The sequence below is a fragment of the Oncorhynchus nerka genome, linkage group LG2 (genome assembly GCF_034236695.1).
Source record: "Oncorhynchus nerka isolate Pitt River linkage group LG2, Oner_Uvic_2.0, whole genome shotgun sequence".
NCBI lineage: Eukaryota > Metazoa > Chordata > Actinopteri > Salmoniformes > Salmonidae > Oncorhynchus > Oncorhynchus nerka.
This window is the reverse complement of record NC_088397.1, coordinates 99165044-99190376: the sequence shown is the minus strand read 5'-3', so window position 1 is coordinate 99190376 and position 25333 is coordinate 99165044. Positions and strand designations below refer to the sequence as shown.

Sequence of the window (25333 nt, the reverse complement as noted above, 5' to 3'; positions counted from 1 at the left end):
TGAATACAACAGGTGTAGTAGACCTCACAGTGAAATGCTGAATACAACAGGTGTAGTAGACCTCACAGTGAAATGCTGAATACAACAGGTGTAGTAGACCTTACAGTGAAATGCTGAATACAACAGGTGTAGTAGACCTTACAGTGAAATGCTGAATACAACAGGTGTAGTAGACCTCACAGTGAAATGCTGAATACAACAGGTGTAGTAGACCTCACAGTGAAATGCTGAATACAACAGGTGTAGTAGACCTCACAGTGAAATGCTGAATACAACAGGTGTAGTAGACCTTACAGTGAAATGCTGAATAAAACAGGTGTAGTAGACCTTACAGTGAAATGCTGAATACAACAGGTGTAGTAGACCTCACAGTGAAATGCTGAATACAACAGGTGTAGTAGACCTCACAGTGAAATGCTGAATACAACAGGTGTAGTAGACCTCACAGTGAAATGCTGAATATAACAGGTGTAGTAGACCTTACAGTGAAATGCTGAATACAACAGGTGTAGTAGACCTCACAGTGAAATGCTGAATACAACAGGTGTAGTAGACCTCACAGTGAAATGCTGAATACAACAGGTGTAGTAGACCTTACAGTGAAATGCTGAATACAACAGGTGTAGTAGACCTTACAGTGAAATGCTGAATACAACAGGTGTAGTAGACCTTACAGTGAAATGCTGAATACAACAGGTGTAGTAGACCTTACAGTGAAATGCTGAATACAACAGGTGTAGTAGACCTCACAGTGAAATGCTGAATACAACAGGTGTAGTAGACCTTACAGTGAAATGCTGAATACAACAGGTGTAGTAGACCTCACAGTGAAATGCTGAATACAACAGGTGTAGTAGACCTCACAGTGAAATGCTGAATACAACAGGTGTAGTAGACCTCACAGTGAAATGCTGAATACAACAGGTGTAGTAGACCTTACAGTGAAATGCTGAATACAACAGGTGTAGTAGACCTCACAGTGAAATGCTGAATACAACAGGTGTAGTAGACCTTACAGTGAAATGCTGAATACAACAGGTGTAGTAGACCTCACAGTGAAATGCTGAATACAACAGGTGTAGTAGACCTCACAGTGAAATGCTGAATACAACAGGTGTAGTAGACCTCACAGTGAAATGCTGAATACAACAGGTGTAGTAGACCTCACAGTGAAATGCTGAATACAACAGGTGTAGTAGACCTCACAGTGAAATGCTGAATACAACAGGTGTAGTAGACCTTACAGTGAAATGCTGAATACAACAGGTGTAGTAGACCTCACAGTGAAATGCTGAATACAACAGGTGTAGTAGACCTCACAGTGAAATGCTGAATACAACAGGTGTAGTAGACCTTACAGTGAAATGCTGAATACAACAGGTGTAGTAGACCTTACAGTGAAATGCTGAATACAACAGGTGTAGTAGACCTTACAGTGAAATGCTGAATACAACAGGTGTAGTAGACCTTACAGTGAAATGCTGAATACAACAGGTGTAGTAGACCTTACAGTGAAATGCTGAATACAACAGGTGTAGTAGACCTCACAGTGAAATGCTGAATACAACAGGTGTAGTAGACCTTACAGTGAAATGCTGAATACAACAGGTGTAGTAGACCTTACAGTGAAATGCTGAATACAACAGGTGTAGTAGACCTCACAGTGAAATGCTGAATACAACAGGTGTAGTAGACCTCACAGTGAAATGCTGAATACAACAGGTGTAGTAGACCTTACAGTGAAATGCCGAATACAACAGGTGTAGTAGACCTCACAGTGAAATGCTGAATACAACAGGTGTAGTAGACCTTACAGTGAAATGCAGAATACAACAGGTGTAGTAGACCTCACAGTGAAATGCTGAATACAACAGGTGTAGTAGACCTCACAGTGAAATGCTGAATACAACAGGTGTAGTAGACCTTACAGTGAAATGCTGAATACAACAGGTGTAGTAGACCTTACAGTGAAATGCTGAATACAACAGGTGTAGTAGACCTTACAGTGAAATGCTGAATACAACAGGTGTAGTAGACCTTACAGTGAAATGCTGAATACAACAGGTGTAGTAGACCTTACAGTGAAATGCTGAATACAACAGGTATAGATAGACCTTACAGTGAAATGCTGAATACAACAGGTGTAGTAGACCTTACAGTGAAATGCTGAATACAACAGGTGTAGTAGACCTCACAGTGAAATGCAGAATACAACAGGTGTAGTAGACCTTACAGTGAAATGCTGAATACAACAGGTGTAGTAGACCTCACAGTGAAATGCTGAATACAACAGGTGTAGTAGACCTCACAGTGAAATGCTGAATACAACAGGTGTAGTAGACCTTACAGTGAAATGCTGAATACAACAGGTGTAGTAGACCTTACAGTGAAATGCTGAATACAACAGGTGTAGTAGACCTTACAGTGAAATGCTGAATACAACAGGTGTAGTAGACCTTACAGTGAAATGCCGAATACAACAGGTGTAGTAGACCTTACAGTGAAATGCTGAATACAACAGGTATAGATAGACCTTACAGTGAAATGCTGAATACAACAGGTGTAGTAGACCTTACAGTGAAATGCTGAATACAACAGGTGTAGTAGACCTCACAGTGAAATGCAGAATACAACAGGTGTAGTAGACCTTACAGTGAAATGCTGAATACAACAGGTGTAGTAGACCTTACAGTGAAATGCTGAATACAACAGGTGTAGTAGACCTTACAGTGAAATGCTGAATACAACAGGTGTAGTAGACCTTACAGTGAAATGCCGAATACAACAGGTGTAGTAGACCTTACAGTGAAATGCCGAATACAACAGGTGTAGTAGACCTCACAGTGAAATGCTGAATACAACAGGTGTAGTAGACCTTACAGTGAAATGCTGAATACAACAGGTGTAGTAGACCTCACAGTGAAATGCTGAATACAACAGGTGTAGTAGACCTCACAGTGAAATGCTGAATACAACAGGTGTAGTAGACCTCACAGTGAAATGCTGAATACAACAGGTGTAGTAGACCTTACAGTGAAATGCTGAATACAACAGGTTTAGTAGACCTCACAGTGAAATGCTGAATACAACAGGTGTAGTAGACCTTACAGTGAAATGCTGAATACAACAGGTGTAGTAGACCTCACAGTGAAATGCTGAATACAACAGGTGTAGTAGACCTTACAGTGAAATGCTGAATACAACAGGTGTAGTAGACCGCACAGTGAAATGCTGAATACAACAGGTGTAGTAGACCTTACAGTGAAATGCCGAATACAACAGGTGTAGTAGACCTTACAGTGAAATGCCGAATACAACAGGTGTAGTAGACCTCACAGTGAAATGCTGAATACAACAGGTGTAGTAGACCTTACAGTGAAATGCTGAATACAACAGGTGTAGTAGACCTCACAGTGAAATGCTGAATACAACAGGTGTAGTAGACCTCACAGTGAAATGCTGAATACAACAGGTGTAGTAGACCTTACAGTGAAATGCCGAATACAACAGGTGTAGTAGACCTCACAGTGAAATGCTGAATACAACAGGTGTAGTAGACCTTACAGTGAAATGCTGAAAACAACAGGTGTAGTAGACCTTACAGTGAAATGCTGAATACAACAGGTAGACCTCACAGTGAAATGCTGAATACAACAGGTGTAGTAGACCTTACAGTGAAATGCAGAATACAACAGGTGTAGTAGACCTTACAGTGAAATGCTGAATATAACAGGTGTAGTAGACCTTACAGTGAAATGCTAAATACAACAGGTGTAGTAGACCTTACAGTGAAATGCTGAATACAACAGGTGTAGTAGACCTTACAGTGAAATGCTGAATACAACAGGTGTAGTAGACCTCACAGTGAAAAGCTGAATACAACAGGTGTAGTAGACCTCACAGTGAAATGCTGAATACAACAGGTGTAGTAGACCTCACAGTGAAATGCTTAATACAACAGGTGTAGTAGACCTTACAGTGAAATGCCGAATACAACAGGTGTAGTAGACCTTACAGTGAAATGCTGAATACAACAGGTATAGATAGACCTTACAGTGAAATGCTGAATACAACAGGTGTAGTAGACCTCACAGTGAAATGCTGAATACAACAGGTGTAGTAGACCTCACAGTGAAATGCTGAATACAACAGGTGTAGTAGACCTTACAGTGAAATGCTGAATACAACAGGTGTAGTAGACCTCACAGTGAAATGCTGAATACAACAGGTGTAGTAGACCTCACAGTGAAATGCTGAATACAACAGGTGTAGTAGACCTCACAGTGAAATGCTGAATACAACAGGTGTAGTAGACCTCACAGTGAAATGCTGAATACAACAGGTGTAGTAGACCTCACAGTGAAATGCTGAATACAACAGGTGTAGTAGACCTTACAGTGAAATGCTGAATACAACAGGTGTAGTAGACCTTACAGTGAAATGCTGAATACAACAGGTGTAGTAGACCTTAGAGTGAAATGCTGAATACAACAGGTGTAGTAGACCTTACAGTGAAATGCTGAATACAACAGGTGTAGTAGACCTCACAGTGAAATGCTGAATACAACAGGTGTAGTAGACCTCACAGTGAAATGCTGAATACAACAGGTGTAGTAGACCTTACAGTGAAATGCCGAATACAACAGGTGTAGTAGACCTCACAGTGAAATGCTGAATACAACAGGTGTAGTAGACCTTACAGTGAAATGCTGAAAACACCAGGTGTAGTAGACCTTACAGTGAAATGCTGAATACAACAGGTAGACCTCACAGTGAAATGCTGAATACAACAGGTGTAGTAGACCTTACAGTGAAATGCAGAATACAACAGGTGTAGTAGACCTTACAGTGAAATGCTGAATACAACAGGTGTAGTAGACCTTACAGTGAAATGCTAAATACAACAGGTGTAGTAGACCTTACAGTGAAATGCTGAATACAACAGGTGTAGTAGACCTTACAGTGAAATGCTGAATACAACAGGTGTAGTAGACCTCACAGTGAAAAGCTGAATACAACAGGTGTAGTAGACCTCACACAGTGAAATGCTGAATACAACAGGTGTAGTAGACCTTACAGTGAAATGCTGAATACAACAGGTCTAGTAGACCTCACAGTGAAATGTTGAATACAACAGGTGTAGTAGACCTTACAGTGAAATGCCGAATACAACAGGTGTAGTAGACCTTACAGTGAAATGCTGAATACAAGGGGTATTGTTATGTGGAGGCTATATACAGGGGGTACCGGTACAGAGTCAATGTGGAGGCTATATACAGGGGGTACCGGTACAGAGTCAATGTGGAGGTTATATACAGGGGGTACCAGTACAGAGTCAATGTGGAGGCTATATACAGGGTGTTACGGTACAGAGTCAATGTGGAGGTTATATACAGGGGGTACCAGTACAGAGTCAATGTGGAGGCTATATACAGGAGGTACCAGTACAGAGTCAATGTGTAGGCTATATACAGGAGGTACCAGTACAGAGTCAATGTGGAGGCTATATACAGGGGGTACCAGTACAGAGTCAATGTGGAGGCTCTATACAGGGGGTACCGGTACAGAGTCAATGTGGAGGCTCTATACAGGGGTACCGGTACAGAGTCAATGGAGGCTCTATACAGGGGAACCGGTACAGAGTCAATGTGGAGGCTCTATACAGGGGGTACCGGTACAGAGTCAATGTGGAGGCTATATACAGGAGGTACCAGTACAGAGTCAATGTGGAGGCTATATACAGGGGTACCAATATAGAGTCAATGTGGAGGCTATATACAGGGGGTACGGTACAGAGTCAATGTGGAGGCTATATACAGGGGGTTACAGAGTCAATGTGGAGGCTATATACAGGGGGTACCAGTACAGAGTCAATGTGGAGGCTATATACAGGGGGTACCAGTACAGAGTCAATGTGGAGGCTATATACAGGGGTACCGGTACAGAGTCAATGTGGAGGCTATATACAGGGGTACCGGTACAGAGTCAATGTGGAGGCTATATACAGGGGGTACCGGTACAGAGTCAATGTGGAGGCTATATACAGGGGTACCAGTACAGAGTCAATGTGGAGGCTATATACAGGGGGTACCGGTACAGAGTCAATGTGGAGGCTATATACAGGGGGTACCAGTACAGAGTCAATGTGGAGGCTATATACAGGAGGTACCAGTACAGAGTCAATGTGTAGGCTATATACAGGAGGTACCAGTACAGAGTCAATGTGGAGGCTATATACAGGGGGTACCAGTACAGAGTCAATGTGGAGGCTCTATACAGGGGGTACCGGTACAGAGTCAATGTGGAGGCTCTATACAGGGGGTACCGGTACAGAGTCAATGTGGAGGCTCTATACAGGGGGTACCGGTACAGAGTCAATGTGGAGGCTCTATACAGGGGGTACCGGTACAGAGTCAATGTGGAGGCTATATACAGGAGGTACCAGTACAGAGTCAATGTGGAGGCTATATACAGGGGGTACCAATATAGAGTCAATGTGGAGGCTATATACAGGGGGTACCGGTACAGAGTCAATGTGGAGGCTATATACAGGGGTACCGGTACAGAGTCAATGTGGAGGCTATACAGGGGGTACCAGTACAGAGTCAATGTGGAGGCTATATACAGGGGGTACCAGTACAGAGTCAATGTGGAGGCTATATACAGGGGGTACCGGAACCGAGTCAATGTGGAGGCTATATACGGGGGTACCGGAACAGAGTCAATGTGGAGGCTATATACAGGGGGTACCGGTACAGAGTCAATGTGGAGGCTATATACGGGGTACCAGTACAGAGTCAATGTGGAGGCTATATACAGGGGGTACCGGTACAGAGTCAATGGAGGCTATATACAGGGGGTACAGAGTCAATGTGGAGGCTATATGGGGTACCGGTACAGAGTCAATGTGGAGGCTATATACAGGGGGTACAGAGTCAATGTGGAGGCTATATACAGGGGGTACAGAGTCAATGTGGAGGCTATATACAGGGGGTACAGAGTCAATGTGTGGGGTCACCGGTTAGTCGAGGTAATGTAGGTAGAGTTAAAGTGACTGCATAGATTATTTTTTCTTTTTTTCTTTATTTTCACCTTTATTTAACCTTTATTTAACCACATTTAACCAAGTTGAGAACAAGTTCTCATTTACAATTGCGACCTGGCCAAGATAAAGCAAAGCAGTTCGACAGATACAACAACACAGAGTTACACATGGAGTAAAACAAACATACAGTCAATAATACAGTAGAAAAATAAGTCTATATACAATGTGAGCAAATGAGGTGAGAAGGGAGGTAAAGGCAAAAAAAGGCCATGGTGGCAAAGTAAATACAATATAGCAAGTAAAACACTGGAATGGTTGATTTGCAGTAGAAGAATGTGCAAAGTAGAGAGAGAAATAATGGGAGGGTTGTCTTATGGAAAATCGGGGAGTCTTATGGAACCTAGACTTGATTGGCTGTTCGGGAGTCTTATGGAACCTAGACTTGATTGGCTGTTCGGGAGTCTTATGGAACCTAGACTTGATTGGCTGTTCGGGAGTCTTATGGAACCTAGACTTGATTGGCTGTTCGGGAGTCTTATGGAACCTAGACTTGATTGGCTGTTCGGGAGTCTTATGGAACCTAGACTTGATTGGCTGTTCGGGAGTCTTATGGAACCTAGACTTGATTGGCTGTTGGGGAGTCTTATGGAACCTAGACTTGATTGGCTGTTAGACTTGATTGGCTGTTCGGGAGTCTTATGGAACCTAGACTTGATTGGCTGTTCGGGAGTCTTATGGAACCTAGACTTGATTGGCTGTTCGGGAGTCTTATGGAACCTAGACTTGATTGGCTGTTCAGGAGTCTTATGGAACCTAGACTTGATTGGCTGTTCAGGAGTCTTATGGAACCTAGACTTGATTGGCTGTTCAGGAGTCTTATGGTAGACTTATTGGCTGTTCAAGTCCTAGACTTGATTGGCTGTTCAGGAGTCTTATGGAACCTAGACTTGATTGGCTGTTCAGGAGTCTTATGGAACCTAGACTTGATTGGCTGTTCAGGAGTCTTATGGAACCTAGACTTGATTGGCTGTTCAGGAGTCTTATGGAACCTAGACTTGATTGGCTGTTCAGGAGTCTTATGGAACCTAGACTTGATTGGCTGTTCAGGAGTCTTATGGAACCTAGACTTGATTGGCTGTTCAGGAGTCTTATGGAACCTAGACTTGATTGGCTGTTCAGGAGTCTTATGGAACCTAGACTTGATTGGCTGTTCAGGAGTCTTATGGAACCTAGACTTGATTGGCTGTTCAGGAGTCTTATGGAACCTAGACTTGATTGGCTGTTCAGGAGTCTTATGGAACCTAGACTTGATTGGCTGTTCAGGAGTCTTATGGAACCTGATTGGCTGTTCAGGAGTCTTATGGAACCTAGACTTGATTGGCTGTTCAGGAGTCTTATGGAACCTAGACTTGATTGGCTGTTCAGGAGTCTTATGGAACCTAGACTTGATTGGCTGTTCAGGAGTCTTATGGAACCTAGACTTGATTGGCTGTTCAGGAGTCTTATGGAACCTAGACTTGGCGCTCCGGTACTGCTTGATATGCGGTAGCAGAGAGAACAGTCTATGACTGGCTGGAGTCTTAGACAATTTTTAGGCCCTTCCTCTGACACCGCCTGGTATAGAGGTCCTGGATGGCAAACAGCTTAGCCCCAGTGATGTACCGGGCCGTTCGCACTACCCTCTGAAGTGCCTTGCGGTCGGAGCCCGAGCAGTTGCCATACCAGGCAGTGATGCAACTAGCTAGTAGCTCGCTCATCAGTAGTCAAACGACCAGGAAGGTTGAGGCTGGGGGCTCTGTTGTTCTGCTGTAGGGGGTTGATCTCTCTCTGGTGCTACACAGGCACCAGAGGGAATTCATACTGCAGTCATATGGGTGTATCGTGTGTGCTGGCTATAGCTATGGCTATCACTCTCTGTCTCTCTCTCTGTTAAACATGCCGTGTTAAACTATAGTGTTCTATCACCCACAGCAATCCACGCACGTAATATCCCATAATGTGAGTGTGAGATTAGGATTAGCATTAAGTACTAATCTTAATTAATCATCCAAACCCCTAACACCAACCTGGGGAGAAGTGCTGCAGTAGCTCAATTAGTAAGCAGCAAACTACTGTTTTTGTCTTCTCCTCCCTCCATTTGTCTTCTTTGTCCTGCAGCTCTCGATGTATAGAACCTTTTGGGGATCTGAGGACCCATGCCAATCTTTTCAGTCTCCTGAGGGGGAAAAGGTGTTCTCATGCCCCTTGTCTTGGTGTGTTTGGACCATGATAGTTTCTTGGTGATCAGGCCTACCACTGTTGTGTCATCGGCAAACTTGATGATGGTGTTGGAGTCGTGCCCGGCCATGCAGTCATGAGTGAACAGGAAGTACAGGAGGGGACTGAGCACACACCCGAGGGCCCTAGTCTTGAGGATCAGCGTGGCAGATGTGTTGTTGCCTACCCTTACCACCTGAGGGTGGCCCGTCAGGAAGTCCAGGGTCCAGTTGCAGAGGGAGGTGTTTAGTCCCAGGGTCTTTAGCTTATTGATGAGCTTTGTGGGCAATATGGTGTTGAACACTGAGCTGTAGTCAATGAATAGCATTCTCACATACGGCTGAAGTCAGTAGTTTACGTACAGCTTAGCCAAATACATTTAAACTCAGTTTTTCACAATTCCTGACATTTAATCCGAGTAAAAATTCCCGGTCCTAGGTCAGTTAGGATCACCACTTTATTTTAAGAATGTGAAATGTCAGAATAATAGTAGAGAGAATTATTTATTTCAGCTTTAATTTCTTTCATCACATTCCCAGTGGGTCAGAAGTTTACGTAAACTCAATTAGTATTTGGTAGCATTGCCTTTAAATTGCTTAACTTGGGTGAAACATTTTGGGTAGCCTTCCACAAGCTTCCCACAATAAGTTGGGTGAATTTTGGCCCATTCCTCCTGACAGAACTGGTGTAACTGAGTCAGGTTTGTAGGCCTCCTTGCTCGCACACGCTTTTTTAGTTCTGACCACAAAGTTTCTATAGGATTGAGGTCAGGGCTTTGTGACGGCCACTCCAATACCTTGACTTTATTGTCGTTAAGTCATTTTGCCACAACTTTGGAAGTATGCTCGGGGTCATTGTCCATTTGGAAGACCCATTCGCAACCAAGCTTTAACTTCCTGACTGTCTTGGGATGTTGCTTCAATATATCCACATAATTTTCCGTCCTCATGATGCCATCTATTTTGTGAAGGGCACCAGTCCCTCCTGCAGCAAAATCACCCCCACAACATGTTGCTGCCACCCTCGTACTTCACGTTTGGGATGGTGTTCTTCGGCTTGCAAGCCTCCCCCTTCGTCCTCCAAACATAACAATGGTAATTATGGTCAAACAGTTCTATTTTTGTTTCATCAGACCAGAGGACATTTCTCCAAAAAGTGCAATCTTTGTCCCCATGTGCAGTTGCAAACCGTAGTCTGGCTTTTTTATGGCGGTTTTGGAGCAGTGGCTTCTTCCTTGCTGAGTGGCCTTTCAGGTTATGTCGATGTAGGACTTGTTTTACTGTGGATATAGATACTTTTGTACCTGTTTCCTCCAGCATCGTCACAAGGTCCTTTGTTGTTGTTCTGGGATTGATTTGCACTTTTCAGACCATAGTACGTTCATCTCTAGGAGACAGAACGCGTCTCCTTCCTGAGTGGTATGATGGCTGCGTGGTCCCATGGTGTTTATACTTGCGTACTATTGTTTGTACAGATGAACGTGGTACCTTCAGGCATTTGGAAATTGCTTCCACGGATGAACCAGTATTGTGGAAGTCTACAATTTATTTTCTGAGGTCTTGGCTGATTTCTTTTGATTTTCCCATGATATCAAGCAAAGAGGAACTGAGTTTGAAGGTAGGCCTTGAAATACATCCACAGGTACACCTCTAATTTACTCAAATAATGTCAATTTGCCTATCAGAAGCTTCTGGAATTTTCCAAGCTGTTTAAAGGCACAGTCAACTTAGTGTATGTAAACTTCTGACCCACTGGAATTGTGATACAGTGAATTATAAGTGAAATAATATGTCTGTAAACAATTGTTGGAAAAATGACTTGTGTCATGAACAAAGTAGATGTCCTAACCGACTTTGCCAAAACGATAGTTTGTTAACAAGAAATTTGTGGAGTGGTTGATAAAAACAAGTTTTAATGACTCCAACCTAAGTGTATGTAAACTAGTTTTAATGACTCCAACCTAAGTGTATGTAAACTAGTTTTAATGACTCCAACCTAAGTGTATGTAAACTAGTTTTAATGACTCCAACCTAAGTGTATGTAAACTAGTTTTAATGACTCCAACCTAAGTGTATGTAAACTAGTTGTAATGACTCCAACCTAAGTGTATGTAAACTAGTTTCAATGACTCCAACCTAAGTGTATGTAAACTAGTTTTAATGACTTCAACCTAAGTGTATGTAAACTAGTTTTAATGACTCCAACCTAAGTGTATGTAAACTAGTTTCAATGACTCCAACCTAAGTGTATGTAAACTAGTTTCAATGACTCCAACCTAAGTGTATGTAAACTAGTTTCAATGACTCCAACCTAAGTGTATGTAAACTAGTTTTAATGACTCCAACCTGAGTGTATGTAAACTAGTTTCAATGACTCCAACCTGAGTGTATGTAAACTTCCCACTTCAACTGTCTGTGTTCCTTTTGTCCAGGTGTGAAAGGGCAGTGTAGAGTGCAATAGAGACTGCATCATCTGTGGATCTGTTTGGGCGGTATGCAAATTGGAGTGGGTCTAGGGTTTCTGGGAAAATGGTGTTGATGTGAGCCATGACCAGCCTTTCAAAGCACTTCATGACTACAGACACTAAGGCAGGTTACCTTTGTGTTCTTGGGCACGGGGACTATGGTGGTCTGTTTGGTTTGGTCTGTCTGGTCTGGGACTTTGTCCCTAATGGCAGCCAGCCCACAGGGCTCTTCAAAAGTAGCCAACCCATAGAGCTCTATTTAAAAGTAGCCAACCCATAGAGCTCTATTTAAAAGTAGCCAACCCATAGAGCTCTATTTAAAAGTAGCCAACCCATAGAGCTCTATTCAAAAGTAGCCAACCCATAGAGCTCTATTTAAATGTAGCCAACAGGGCTCTTCAAAAGTAGCCAGCCAACAGGGCTCTTCAAAAGTAGCCAGCCAACAGGGCTCTTCAAAAGTAGCCAGCCCATAAGGCTATATTCAAAAGTAGCCAGCCAACAGGGCTCTTCAAAAGTAGCCAGCCCACAGGGCTCTTCAAAAGTAGCCAGCCCATAAGGCTCTATTCAAAAGTAGCCAGCCAACAGGGCTCTTCAAAAGTAGCCAGCCCACAGGGCTCTTCAAAAGTAGCCAGCCCATAAGGCTCTATTCAAAAGTAGCCAGCCCATAAGGCTCTATTCAAAAGTAGCCAGCCCACAGGGCTCTTCAAAAGTAGCCAGCCCATAAGGCTCTATTCAAAAGTAGCCAGCCAACAGGGCTCTTCAAAAGTAGCCAACCCATAGAGCTCTATTTAAAAGTAGCCAACCCATAGAGCTCTATTCAAAAGTAGCCAACCCATAGAGCTCTATTTAAATGTAGCCAACAGGGCTCTTCAAAAGTAGCCAGCCAACAGGGCTCTTCAAAAGTAGCCAACCCATAGAGCTCTATTTAAAAGTAGCCAACCCATAGAGCTCTATTCAAAAGTAGCCACCCCATAGAGCTCTATTTAAAAGTAGCCAGCCCATAAGGCTCTATTCAAAAGTAGCCAGCCCATAAGGCTCTATTAAAAAGTAGCCAGCCAACAGGGCTCTTCAAAAGTAGCCAGCCAACAGGGCTCTTCAAAAGTAGCCAGCCCACAGGGCTCTTCAAAAGTAGCCACCCCACAGGGTTCTTCAAAAGTAGCCAGCCCACAGGGTTCTTCAAAAGTAGCCAGCCCACAGGGCTCTTCAAAAGTAGCCAGCCAACAGGGCTCTTCAAAAGTAGCCAGCCCACAAGGCTCTTCAAAAGTAGCCAGCCCACAGGGCTCTTCAAAAGTAGCCATCCCACAGGGCTCTTCAAAAGTAGCCAGCCCATAGAGCTCTACAAAAGTAGCCAGCCCATAGAGCTCTTCAAAAGTAGCCAGCCCACAGGGCTCTTCAAAAGTAGCCATCCCACAGGGCTCTTCAAAAGTAGCCAGCCCACAGAGCTCTTCAAAAGTAGCCAGCCCATAGAGCTCTTCAAAAGTAGCCAACCCATAGAGCTCTATTCAAAAGTAGCCAGCCCACAGGGCTCTTCAAAAGTAGCCAGCCCACAGGGCTCTTCAAAAGTAGCCAGCCCATAGGGCTCTATTCAGTAGTGCACTATATAGAGAGTATGACTAATTTCTCCTCTCCTTTCTCTAATGGGGGGGCTGAAGTCAGTAGTTTACGTACAGCTTAGCCTGGTTAGCCTTAGTATGGTTTCATTTAGGGCTCACCCTGACTCATTTCTCCTCTCCTTTCTCTCGCTCTCCATTCAGATACTTCTACAGGGCGTGTCAGAGCTCTCTGTTCCCCAGTCCAGTCCAGGTCGGCAGGCAGCTGGACAAACTGCCCAGTGACACCCGTAGAAACGTCCTCAGTCTCAGCCGAGTCCAGGCCGGGTCACTTCTGCATCTCAGACCGCCCTTCCTGTCTTCTCTTTCCTTCACTGGACCCTTGACTAAAGACAGCAGCCACAGGACCACTTCCACCCAGAACCAGTACAGCTTCACCAGGGGCCAGGCCAAGAGTCCTGAGGGCCGTCTGGACCTGTCCTTACGGGGGGATCAGGGGAAGGGCTGGGGCTCTGGCAGTCCTGGAGACAGTCAGAGGAGGCTTGAAGATGATGATCAGTACACACTGGCCTCCACAGAGACTGATACTCTGCCTTATACCAAAGCCAAAGAAGCTCCTCGGCCTGAGGCAGGGTGTATGGCTGGAGCAGGGGCTGGGAGTAAGGCAGGGGCTGGGAGTATGGCTGGAGCTGGGAGTATGGCTGGAGCCGGGAGTATGGCTGGAGCAGGGGCTGGGAGTATGGCAGGGGCTGGGAGTATGGCTGGAGCCGGGAGTATGGCTGGAGCAGGGGCTGGGAGTATGGCTGGAGCAGGGGCTGGGAGTATGGCTGGAGCAGGGGCTGGGAGTATGGCTGGAGCAGGGGCTGGGTGTATGGCTGGAGCAGGTGCTGGGTGTATGGCTGGAGCAGGGGCTGGGAGTATGGCTGGAGCAGGGGCTGGGAGTATGGCTGGAGCAGGGGCTGGGAGTATGGCTGGAGCAGGGGCTGGGAGTATGGCTGGAGCCGGGAGTATGGCTGGAGCAGGGGCTGGGAGTATGGCTGGAGCAGGGGCCGGGCCTGATTTCCTTCAGGCTCCTCTCACCCAGGACAATGACTGTCAGGACGTTACTCTTCTTGATCCCTCGGACCTAAATCTGTCCAGCTTTATCACCTCCACACCCCTTCTGACCACAACCCAGTCAGAGACCATCCAACTGACTCTGCCCCCTGCTGGTGGTTCCCAGTCTGCAGCCTACAGACGGAACTATGAGAACCATGACACTACGCCACACAGACCACCTGACCACAGGCTCCTCCCTCCTACAGACAGACCAGAACACCCCCAGGCCACACCCACCTGTCCTAAAGAAAACGTGTGGCTCCAAACCACCTCTCTATGATGTATTATAGCCTTAATAATATCTATGTATTGTTCTTCTCAGATTTACATGATAGCTCTATTGAATTCTATTTTTCAAGAGGATTTATTTTATCAAAGTTATTATCATCATTATTCATGTACATTTAGATGTTTTATGTTATAGGTCCAATAGCAGCCGCTTTCATCTCCATATCAAATCATTTCTGGGTAACAATGAACTACCTTAACTGTGATTGTTTTCAATTAAAAGGGTCAAAAAGAAAAATATCAATTTCTCAAAGCAAGAATTTAGCTAGGACTGTCTGGGAGTGGTTTGAGTGGGGAGGGGAAAACTAGAACTCTTTCTTATTGGTCTGTTAACTAATTTACCGCATGGTGATGTCACCAGGCAGGTCAAAACGACATCCCACCAAAACAGGCGGAAATTTGAGGCGGTCTTTTCAAACAGCTTTTACACTACAAGGGCATTATTATAAGTTTCACAATTTCACAGTATTATTCCAATATCATAGTATGGAAATACACACTTACCGGACAGTTTATTTGGTACACCCATTTAGTACCGAGTCGGACCCCCCTTTGCCTCCAGAACAGCCTGAATTCTTTGTGGGCATGGATTCTAAAAGGTGTTGGAAACATTCCACAGGGATGTTGGCCCATGCTGAGATGATGGCATCGCATAGTTGCTGCTGATTGGACGACGGTACGTTCATGTTGCCAGCGGCCTGTTCCTTCTCATTCCAAAGATACTCTATTGGGTTTGGACAGCAACAATGTTCACATGCTGTGGCGTTCAATCCTTGCTCAATTGGTATCAAGGTACCTAAATGTGTGCAAGCAAAACATTCCCCACAGCGCCATCTTGTACCATTGAGACCAGGCAGGATGCTACAGAAATCGTGTTTCGTCGGACCAGGCGATGTTTCCACTCCTCAAATTGTCCAGTGTTGTTGCCACTGGAACCTCTTCCTCTTGTTTTTATCTGATGGGAGTAGGACCCGGTGTTGCAATAGAACCATCCGTGACAAAGACCGACGAGTTGTGCGTTTCCGAGATGCTGCTCTGCACACCACTGTTGTACTGTGTCGTTAATGGTCTGTTTGTGGCCCGCCTGTTAGCTTGCACGGTTCTTCTTCAACCTCTCAGCAACGAGCTGTTTTCCACCCACAGGACTGTCGCTGACTGGATGTTTTTGTTTGTCGCACCATTCTTGGGTAAACCCTAGACACTGTCATGTGTGAAAAGCCCAGGAGGGCAGACGTTTCTGAGATACTGGATCCGGCGTGCCTGGCACTGACGATCATATCACGCTCATAGTCTCTTAGGTCGTTTAGCCCATTCTGACGTAAAATGTTGCCGTTGTGTCTGCTGCCGTTGTGTCTGCTGCCCGTTGTGTCTGCTCCCCGTTGTGTCTGCTCCCCGTTGTGTCTGCTCCCCGTTGTGTCTGGTCTGCTCCCCGTTGTCTGGTCTGCTCCCCGTTGTGTCTGGTCTGCTCCCCGTTGTGTCTGCTCCCCGTTGTGTCTGCTCCCCGTTGTGTCTGCTCCCCGTTGTGTCTGCTGCCCGTTGTGTCTGCTGCCGTTGTGTCTGCTGCCGTTGTGTCTGCCCGTTGTGTCTGCTGCCCGTTGTGTCTGCTGCCGTGTGTGTCTGCTGCCCGTTGTGTCTGCTGCCCGTTGTGTCTCTCCCCGCTGTCTGGTCTGCTGTGTGTGTCTGCTGCTGTTGTCCTGCTGTTGTGTCTGCTGCGTTGTGTCCTGTTGTGTCTGCTGCCCGTTGTGTCTGCTGCCCGTTGTGTCTGCTGCCGTTGTGTCTGCTGCCGTTGTGTCTGCTGCCGTTGTGTCTGCTGTCCGTTGTGTCTGCTCCCCGTTGTGTCTGGTCTGCTGCCGTTGTGTCTGCTGTCCGTTGTGTCTGCTGTCGTTGTGTCTGCTGCTGTTGTGTCTGCTGTCCGTTGTGTCTGCTGCCGTTGTGTCTGCTGTCTGCTGCCGTTGTGTCTGCTGCCCGTTGTGTCTGCTGCCCGTTGTGTCTGCTGCCCGTTGTGTCTGCTGCCCGTTGTGTCTGCTGCCCGTTGTGTCTGCTGTCCGTTGTGTCTGCTGTCCGTTGTGTCTGCTGCCGTTGTGTCTGGTGCCGTTGTGTCTGCTGCCGTTGTGTCTGCTGTCCGTTGTGTCTGCTGCCCGTTGTGTCTGCTGTCCGTTGTGTCTGCTGCCGTTGTGTCTGCTGCCGTTGTGTCTGCCCGTTGTGTCTGCTGCTGCCGTTGTGTCTGCTGCCGTTGTGTCTGCTGCTGCTCCCCGTTGTGTCTGCTCCCCGTTGTGTCTGCTGCCGTTGTGTCTGCTGCCGTTGTGTCTGCTGCTGTCCGTTGTGTCTGCTGTCTGCTCCCGTTGTGTCTGCTGTCTGCTCCCCGTTGTGTCTGCTGCCGTTGTGTCTGCTGTCTGCTGCCGTTGTGTCTGCTGTCCGTTGTGTCTGCTGTCCGTTGTGTCTGCTGTCCGTTGTGTCTGCTGCCCGTTGTGTCTGCTGCCCGTTGTGTCTGCTGCCCGTTGTGTCTGCTCCCCGTTGTGTCTGCTGCCCGTTGTGTCTGCTGTCCGTTGTGTCTGCTGCCCGTTGTGTCTGCTGCCCGTTGTGTCTGCTCCCCGTTGTGTCTGCTGTCCGTTGTGTCTGCTGCCCGTTGTGTCTGCTGCCCGTTGTGTCTGCTGTCCGTTGTGATCCACTTTTGTGAACATGGTGTTGTACCTATTAAACTGGCTGGTAAAACACAGGAAAATCACGTTTTTGACTGCACTGGGCCTTTATATAAAAATACAAAACATTCAGAGTAGAGTTTATACAACTGGACTTTCTGTGTGTATTTTTGGAAGAAAGCTGTCCGTTATGTGAATACTGGAGGGTTTTGTTTGAAACCAGAGAGCAAAACCACAGGCTTTCTGTTATCAGTGTGTTCGGGAATGATTTCTTCTCTCTGATAGGAGGGGAAGCACAGAGCTGCTGTTCTGCTTCGTATCCATCCCCTCAGCTATGTAACCTATTGACTGTGTACCAAAGTGGCGTTGCTCTTCAATCTTATTAATAAGAATAATTAGGTGGGGGTTTATTTCTTCTATTTCACACATGTACAAGACTGTATTATTACACATGTGAATTGGAAATGTATTTTTTGCACATCCCAACTCCCCCTGAGACACAGCCTCAAGAGTGTGGTCAAGGCCTGGGATATCAGCCATTAATGATGGTGACCCTGGCTGGACAACTCCTCCTGAGACACAGCCTCAGAGTGTGGTCAAGGCCTGGGATATCAGCCATTAATGATGGTGACCCTGGCTGGACAACTCCTCCTGAGACACAGCCTCAGAGTGTGGTCAAGGCCTGGGATATCAGCCATTAATGATGGTGACCCTGGACAACTCCTCCTGAGTCAGAGTGTGGTCAAGGCCTGGGATATCAGCCATTAATGATGGTGACCCTGGCTGGACAACTCCCCTGAGACACAGCCTCAGAGTGTGGTCAAGGCCTGGGATATCAGCCATTAATGATGGTGACCCTAACTCCTCCTGAGACACAGCAGAGTGTGGTCAGGCCTGGGATATGATGGTGACCCTGGACAACTCCTCCTGAGACACAGCCTCAGAGTGTGGTCAAGGCCTGGGATATCAGCCATTAATGATGGTGACCCTGGCTGGACAACTCCTCCTGAGACACAGCCTCAGAGTGTGGTCAAGGCCTGGGATATCAGCCATTAATGATGGTGACCCTGGACAACTCCTCCTGAGACACAGCCTCAGAGTGTGGTCAAGGCCTGGGATATCAGCCATTAATGATGGTGACCCTGGCTGGACAACTCCTGAGACACAGCCTCAGAGTGTGGTCAAGGCCTGGGATATCAGCCATTAATGATGGTGACCCTGGCTGGACAACTCCCCTGAGACACAGCCTCAGAGTGTGGTCAAGGCCTGGGATATCAGTGATGGTGACCCTGGACAACTCCTCCTGAGACACAGCCTCAGAGTGTGGTCAAGGCCTGGGATATCAGCCATTAAGTGACCCTGGACAACTCCTCCTGAGACAGCCTCAGTGGTCAAGGCCTGGGATATCAGCCATTTGATGCACCCTGGCTGGACAACTCCTCCTGAGACACAGCCTCAGAGTGTGGTCAAGGCCTGGGATATCAGCCATTAATGATGGCGACCCTAGACAACTCTGGACAACAATTCGAGCCAGCGACCTTTCGGTTACTGGCCCAACACTCTTAACCGCTAGGGTTCCTGCCTTTCAGTGTTCCTCCTTAATGTACTGTGGGCAGGACTTGATGCAGGACTTGATGCAGGGCTTGATGCAGGGCTTGATGCAGGACTTGATGCAGAACTTGATGCAGGGCTTGATGCAGAACTTGATGCGGGGCTTGATGCAGAACTTGATGCGGGGCTTGATGCAGGACTTGATGCAGGACTTGATGCAGGGCTTGATGCAGAACTTGATGCGGGGCTTGATGCAGAACTTGATGCGGGGCTTGATGCAGAACTTGATGCGGGGCTTGATGCAGAACTTGATGCAGGACTTGATGCGGGGCTTGATGCAGAACTTGATGCAGGACTTGATGCAGAACTTGATGCAGGGCTTGATGCAGGGCTTGATGCTTGTTTAGAAGTCTGCTTTTCAGAAGCAATGTGCCTTTAACAGCTTGAAAATTAAATACACGTGACTCTGGATGAAAACATAATGATGTTTGTTTCCAACATTATGGCTGTTTTCCTAAAGAAGTTAGAAGTTAGATTTAGTTTAGTGTTTTGCATCCTTGCTTGTGTCTTCCCGGCCCTATGAGTTACCTGTTATTGTGTCCCAAATGGCACCCTATTCTCTGTATAGTGACCTATATTTGACCAGGACTCATTGGGGATAGGGTACCATTGAGAACTAAAAGTTACTTAGTTAGAGCTATTGAGATTATCGCTGCAAAAGTGGATGCTAGTTTTCCTACACTAACCTCAATGTAATCAACTGTCACATTCCAATATGCAGAGAACTCTGTAACAAGTCATAAAATACACCAAGAAGTGGATTTTGAACTATTTCTGAATGATGGTTTCCTTTTCACAGTTGATGTAAAATGGGTCATTCTGTATGACATTCTTACAACAACAACAAAACATGTTCCTATGCTGTTTGTCTTGTTGTAGAATATTGAAATGGAAGAGTTAATTGCAACCATACCAAAGCAAAAATCTTTTGTTACTCAACGTTATTATATTATTCAGTTTAGATGAAGTTAAACCATCTCAAAAGTGTTGTCAGTGTCCATATTGTGATGCTCTCTTTAAGCCAAATACACGTAAAGGAAGTGCTTGTTCCTGAATTGCAGGGACGTTTTAAACAGTCTATTGTTTTCTCGATGTTTTTAAAACGACTGTTTGCTGCCTTTGTCTTTTCATAAATCATACCAGCCTTTATCAAATGTTCCTTTATGTGCCAGGAAGTGTGCCTTAACACTGGATGAATTAAATATATTTCTTCATACATTTTCATCATATTGTTCGGGTTGATTGAGAAGGATAACAAATAAATGAATCGTTTTTCTTAATGTTTTTTAAACAGACACAATGCAGTAGTACATTTCTTTTCATTTTAAAGCATTTTGGTTGACTGTGTCTGTTTGGATAGGAGTGTAAAGTCTGTCTCTGTTCCCAGGTTCCCTCTGTCTCTGTTCCCAGGTTAGTCTGTCTCTGTTCCCAGGTTAGTCTGTCTCTGTTCCCAGGTTAGTCTGTCTCTGTTCCCAGGTTCCCTCTGTCTCTGTTCCCAGGTTCCCTCTGTCTCTGTTCCCAGTTCCCTCTGTTCCCAGGTTAGTCTGTCTCTGTTCCCAGGTTCCCTCTGTCTCTGTTCCCAGGTTAGTCTGTCTCTGTTCCCAGGTTAGTCTGTATCTGTTCCCAGGTTAGTCTGTCTCTGTTCCCAGGTTCCCTCTCTCTGTTCCCAGGTTCCCTCTGTCTCTGTTCCCAGGTTAGTCTGTCTCTGTTCCCAGGTCTTTGTTCCTCTGTCTCTGTTCCCAGGTTAGTCTGTCTCTGTTCCCAGGTTAGTCTCTGTTCCCAGGTTAGTCTGTCTCTGTTCCCAGTCTCTGTTAGTCTGTCTCTGTTCCCAGGTTCTCTGTCTCTGTTGTCTCTGTTCCCAGGTTAGTCTGTCTCTGTTCCCAGGTTAGTCTGTCTCTGTTCCCAGGTTCCCTCTGTCTCTGTTCCCAGGTTCCCTCTGTCTCTGTTCCCAGGTTCCCTCTGTCTCTGTTCCCAGGTTAGTCTGTCTCTGTTCCCAGGTTCCCTCTGTCTCTGTTCCCAGGTTAGTCTGTCTCTGTTCCCAGGTTCCCTCTGTCTCTGTTCCCAGGTTAGTCTGTCTCTGTTCCCAGGTTCCCTCTGTCTCTGTTTCCCTCTGTCTCTGTTCCCAGGTTCCCTCTGTCTCTGTTCCCAGGTTCCCAGGTCTGTCTCTGTTCCCAGGTTCCCTCTGTCTCTGTTCCCAGGTTCCCTCTGTCTCTGTTCCCAGGTTAGTCTGTCTCTGTTGTTTCCCAGGTTCCCTCTGTCTCTGTTCCCAGGTTCCTCTGTCTCTGTTCCCAGGTTTCCCAGGTTCCCTCTGTCTCTGTTCCCAGGTTCCCAGGTTAGTCTGTCTCTGTTCCCAGGTTAGTCTGTTCCCAGGTCTCTCTGTTCCCAGGTTCCCTCTGTCTCTGTTCCCAGTCTCTGTTCCCAGGTTCCCTCTGTCTCTGTTCCCAGGTTCCCTCTGTCTCTGTTCCCAGGTTCCCTCTGTCTCTGTTCCCAGGTTCCCTCTGTCTCTGTTCCCAGGTTAGTCTGTCTCTGTTCCCAGGTTAGTCTGTCTCTGTTCCCAGGTTCCCTCTGTCTCTGTTCCCAGGTTCCCTCTGTCTCTGTTCCCAGGTTCCTCTGTCTCTGTTCCCAGGTCTGTTCTCTGTTCCCAGGTTCCCTCTGTCTCTGTTCCCAGGTTCCCTCTGTCTCTGTTCCCAGGTTCCCTCTGTCTCTGTTCCCAGGTTCCCTCTGTCTCTGTTCCCCTCTGTCCCTGTTCCCAGGTTCCCTCTGTCCCAGGTTCCTCTGTCTCTGTTCCCAGGTTAGTCTGTCTCTGTTCCCAGGTTCCCTCTGTCTCTGTTCCCAGGTTAGTCTGTCTCTGTTCCCAGGTTCCCTCTGTCTCTGTTCCCAGGTTAGTCTGTCTCTGTTCCCAGGTTCCCTCTGTCTCTGTTCCCAGGTTAGTCTGTCTCTGTTCCCAGGTTCCCTCTGTCTCTGTTCCCAGGTTCCCTCTGTCTCTGTTCCCAGGTTCCCTCTGTCTCTGTTCCCAGGTTCCCTCTGTCTCTGTTCCCAGGTTCCCTCTGTCTGTATCTGTTCCCATGTTCCCTCTGTCTCTGTTCCCAGGTTCCCTCTGTCTCTGTTCCCAGGTTAGTCTGTCTCTGTTCCCAGGTTCCCTCTGTCTCTGTTCCCAGGTTAGTCTGTCTCTGTTCCCAGGTTCCTCTGTCTCTGTTCCCAGGTTAGTCTGTCTCTGTTCCCAGGTTAGTCTGTCTCTGTTCCCAGGTTCCCTCTGTCTCTGTTCCCAGGTTAGTCTGTCTCTGTTCCCAGGTTCCCTCTGTCTCTGTTCCCAGGTTCCCTCTGTCTCTGTTCCCAGGTTAGTCTGTCTCTGTTCCCAGGTTAGTCTGTCTCTGTTCCCAGGTTCCCTCTGTCTCTGTTCCCAGGTTCCCTCTGTCTCTGTTCCCGTCTCTGTTCCCAGGTTAGTCTGTCTCTGTTCCCAGTCTCTGTTCCCTCTGTCTCTGTTCCCAGGTTCCCTCTGTCTCTGTTCCCAGGTTTCACCAGGTCTCTGTTCCCAGGTTCCCTCTGTCTCTGTTACCAGGTTAGTCTGTATCTGTTCCCATGTTCCCTCTGTCTCTGTTCCCAGGTTCCCTCTGTCTCTGTTCGCAGGTTCCCTCTGTCTCTGTTCGCAGGTTCCCTCTGTCTCTGTTCGCAGGTTCCCTCTGTCTCTGTTCCCTCTGTTCCCTGGATCCTCTGTTCCCAGGTTCCCTCTGTCTCTGTTCCCAGGTTACCTCTGTCTCTGTTCCCAGGTTAGTCTGTCTCTGTTCCCAGGTTAGTCTGTCTCTGTTCCCAGGTTAGTCTGTCTCTGTTCCCAGGTTAGTCTGTCTCTGTTCCCAGGTTAGTCTGTCTCTGTTCCCAGGTTCCCTCTGTCTCTGTTCCCAGGTTCCCTCTGTCTCTGTTCCCAGGTTAGTCTGTCTCTGTTCCCAGGTTAGTCTGTATCTGTTCCCAGGTTCCCTCTGTCTCTGTTCCCAGGTTCCCTTCGTCTCTGTTCCCAGGTTAGTCTGTCTCTGTTCCCTCAGTCTCTGTTCCCTCTGTCTCTGTCACCAACCCTATTTCTGGACCCTATACACCAGGGGTAGACAACCCTGTTCCTGGACCCTACACACCAGGGGTAGACAACCCTGTTCCTGGACCTTACACACCAGGGGTAGACAACCCTGTTCCTGGACCCTACACACCAGGGGTAGACAACCCTGTCCCTGGACCTTACACACCAGGGGTAGTTATCCTACACACCTAGACAACCCTATTCCTTACACACCAGGGGTAGACAACCCTGTTCCTGGACCCTACACACCAGGGGTAGACAACCCTGTTCCTGGACCCTACACACCAGGGGTAGACAACCCTGTTCCTGGACCCTACACACCAGGGGTAGACAACCCTGTTCCTGGACCCTACACACCAGGGGTAGACAACCCTGTTCCTGGACCCTACACACCAGGGGTAGACAACCCTGTTCCTGGACCCTACACACCAGGGGTAGACAACCCTGTTGCTGGAGTGCTGCAGGTACTGCGGGATTTTATTCCAACTAGACACCACACTAAGCTAATTTTTTTATTGTACCTTTATTTTACTAGGCAAGTCAGTTAAGAACAAATTCTTACTTTCAATGACGGCCTAGGAACAATGAGTTAATTGATCAGTGATCAGTTCTTATCAAAAGAAGTGCATTATATAGGGAATAGGGGGCATAGAAGTGTAGTTCTAGTTCTGTGAAAAAGGGTGCCATTTAGGATGCATACATGGTTGTAACTCTTTCCCTGTTACATTTCATATGGTTGTTACTGTCGTCTTATTCACATGGTTGTTACTTTTGTCTTGTTCACATGGTTGTTACTGTCGTCTTGTTCACATGGTTGTAACTGTCGTCTTGTTCACATGGTTGTTACTGTTGTCTTGTTCACATGGTTGTTACTGTCGTCTTGTTCACATGGTTGTTACTGTTGTCTTGTTCACATGGTTGTTACTGTCGTCTTGTTCACATGGTTGTTACTGTTGTCTTGTTCACATGGTTGTTACTGTTGTTTTGTTCACATGGTTGTTACTGTTGTTTTGTTCACATGGTTGTTACTGTTGTCTTGTTCACATGGTTGTTACTGTTGTTTTGTTCACATGGTTGTTACTGTTGTTTTGTTCACATGGTTGTTACTGTCGTTTTGTTCACATGGTTGTTACTGTCGTCTTGTTCACATGGTTGTTACTGTCGTTTTGTTCACATGGTTGTTACTGTTGTTTTGTTCACATGGTTGTTACTGTTGTCTTGTTCACATGGTTGTTACTGTTGTTTTGTTCACATGGTTGTTACTGTCGTTTTGTTCACATGGTTGTTACTGTCGTCTTGTTCACATGGTTGTTACTGTTCGTTTTGTTCACATGGTTGTTACTGTTGTCTTGTTCACATGGTTGTTACTGTTGTTTTGTTCACATGATTGTTACTGTTCTGTTCTAAGCGTTCTGGTCTTGTTTTAAAGGCATCATTCTGTGTTGTCTCTTACCTTCATGTGGGGGTTGTTTTTCATGCTGTATGTGCAGCAGTTATTGTTTTGTTGTCCGTCTGTCTGATCTTCTGGTGATAATTTTTACCTTGTTTGTTTTAAGAACAATTGTCACAATATAATTCAAAATAAATGTTTAAAACTGATACAAAATAAGAACATGTGTATGCAGATTGTCATATTGTTTATTTATATTTTGATTCAGGGGTGGTGGGATTGTACCATATGTTCTCCCAGATTCATACCACTTCACACATCCCATGAAGAACCAGGAACGAGGCATAATTTGGCTCAAACTTTGTATTTATTTATTTTAACCTTAATTTTATAACTAGGCAAGTCAGTTAAGAACAAATTCTTATTTACAATGATGGCCTACCAAAAGGCAAAAGGCCTCCTGTGGGGACGGGGGCCTGGGATTCAAAATAAATTATAATATAGGACAGAACACACATCATGACACAGATCTGCGGAAGGATACCAAAAACTGCCTGCATCATTGAAGGTCCCCAAGATCACAGTGGCCTCCATCATTCTTAAATGGAAGAAGTTGGGAACCACCAAGACTTTTCCTACAGCTGGCCGCCCGGCCAAACTGAGCATTCAGGGGAGAAGGGCATTGGTCAGGAAGGTGACCATTAACCTTATAGTCAATCTGACAGAGCTCCAGTTCCTCTGTGGAGATGGGAGAACCTTCCAGAAGGACAACCATCTCTGCAGCACTCCACCAATCAGACCTTTATGGTAGAGTGGCCAGACGGAAGCCACTCCTCAGTAAAAGGCACCTAAAGGACTCAGACATGAGACACAAGATTCTCTGGTCTGATGAAACGAAAATTGAACTCTTTGGCCTGAATGCCAAG

General features: G+C 46.3%; 1 protein-coding gene across 1 annotated transcript; it reads right to left on the bottom strand.

Moving 5' to 3' along the window:
* Positions 1–18925: 18925 nt before the first annotated feature.
* LOC135572997 (late cornified envelope-like proline-rich protein 1) lies at positions 18926–24494 on the bottom strand. Its single transcript, XM_065022051.1, has 2 exons — positions 24471–24494; positions 18926–19270 (listed from the first exon to the last, which is right to left on the bottom strand). The coding sequence occupies exons 1-2, from the start codon at positions 24492–24494 to the stop codon at positions 18926–18928; spliced, it is 369 nt and encodes a 122-aa protein (XP_064878123.1).
* Positions 24495–25333: the final 839 nt, after the last annotated feature.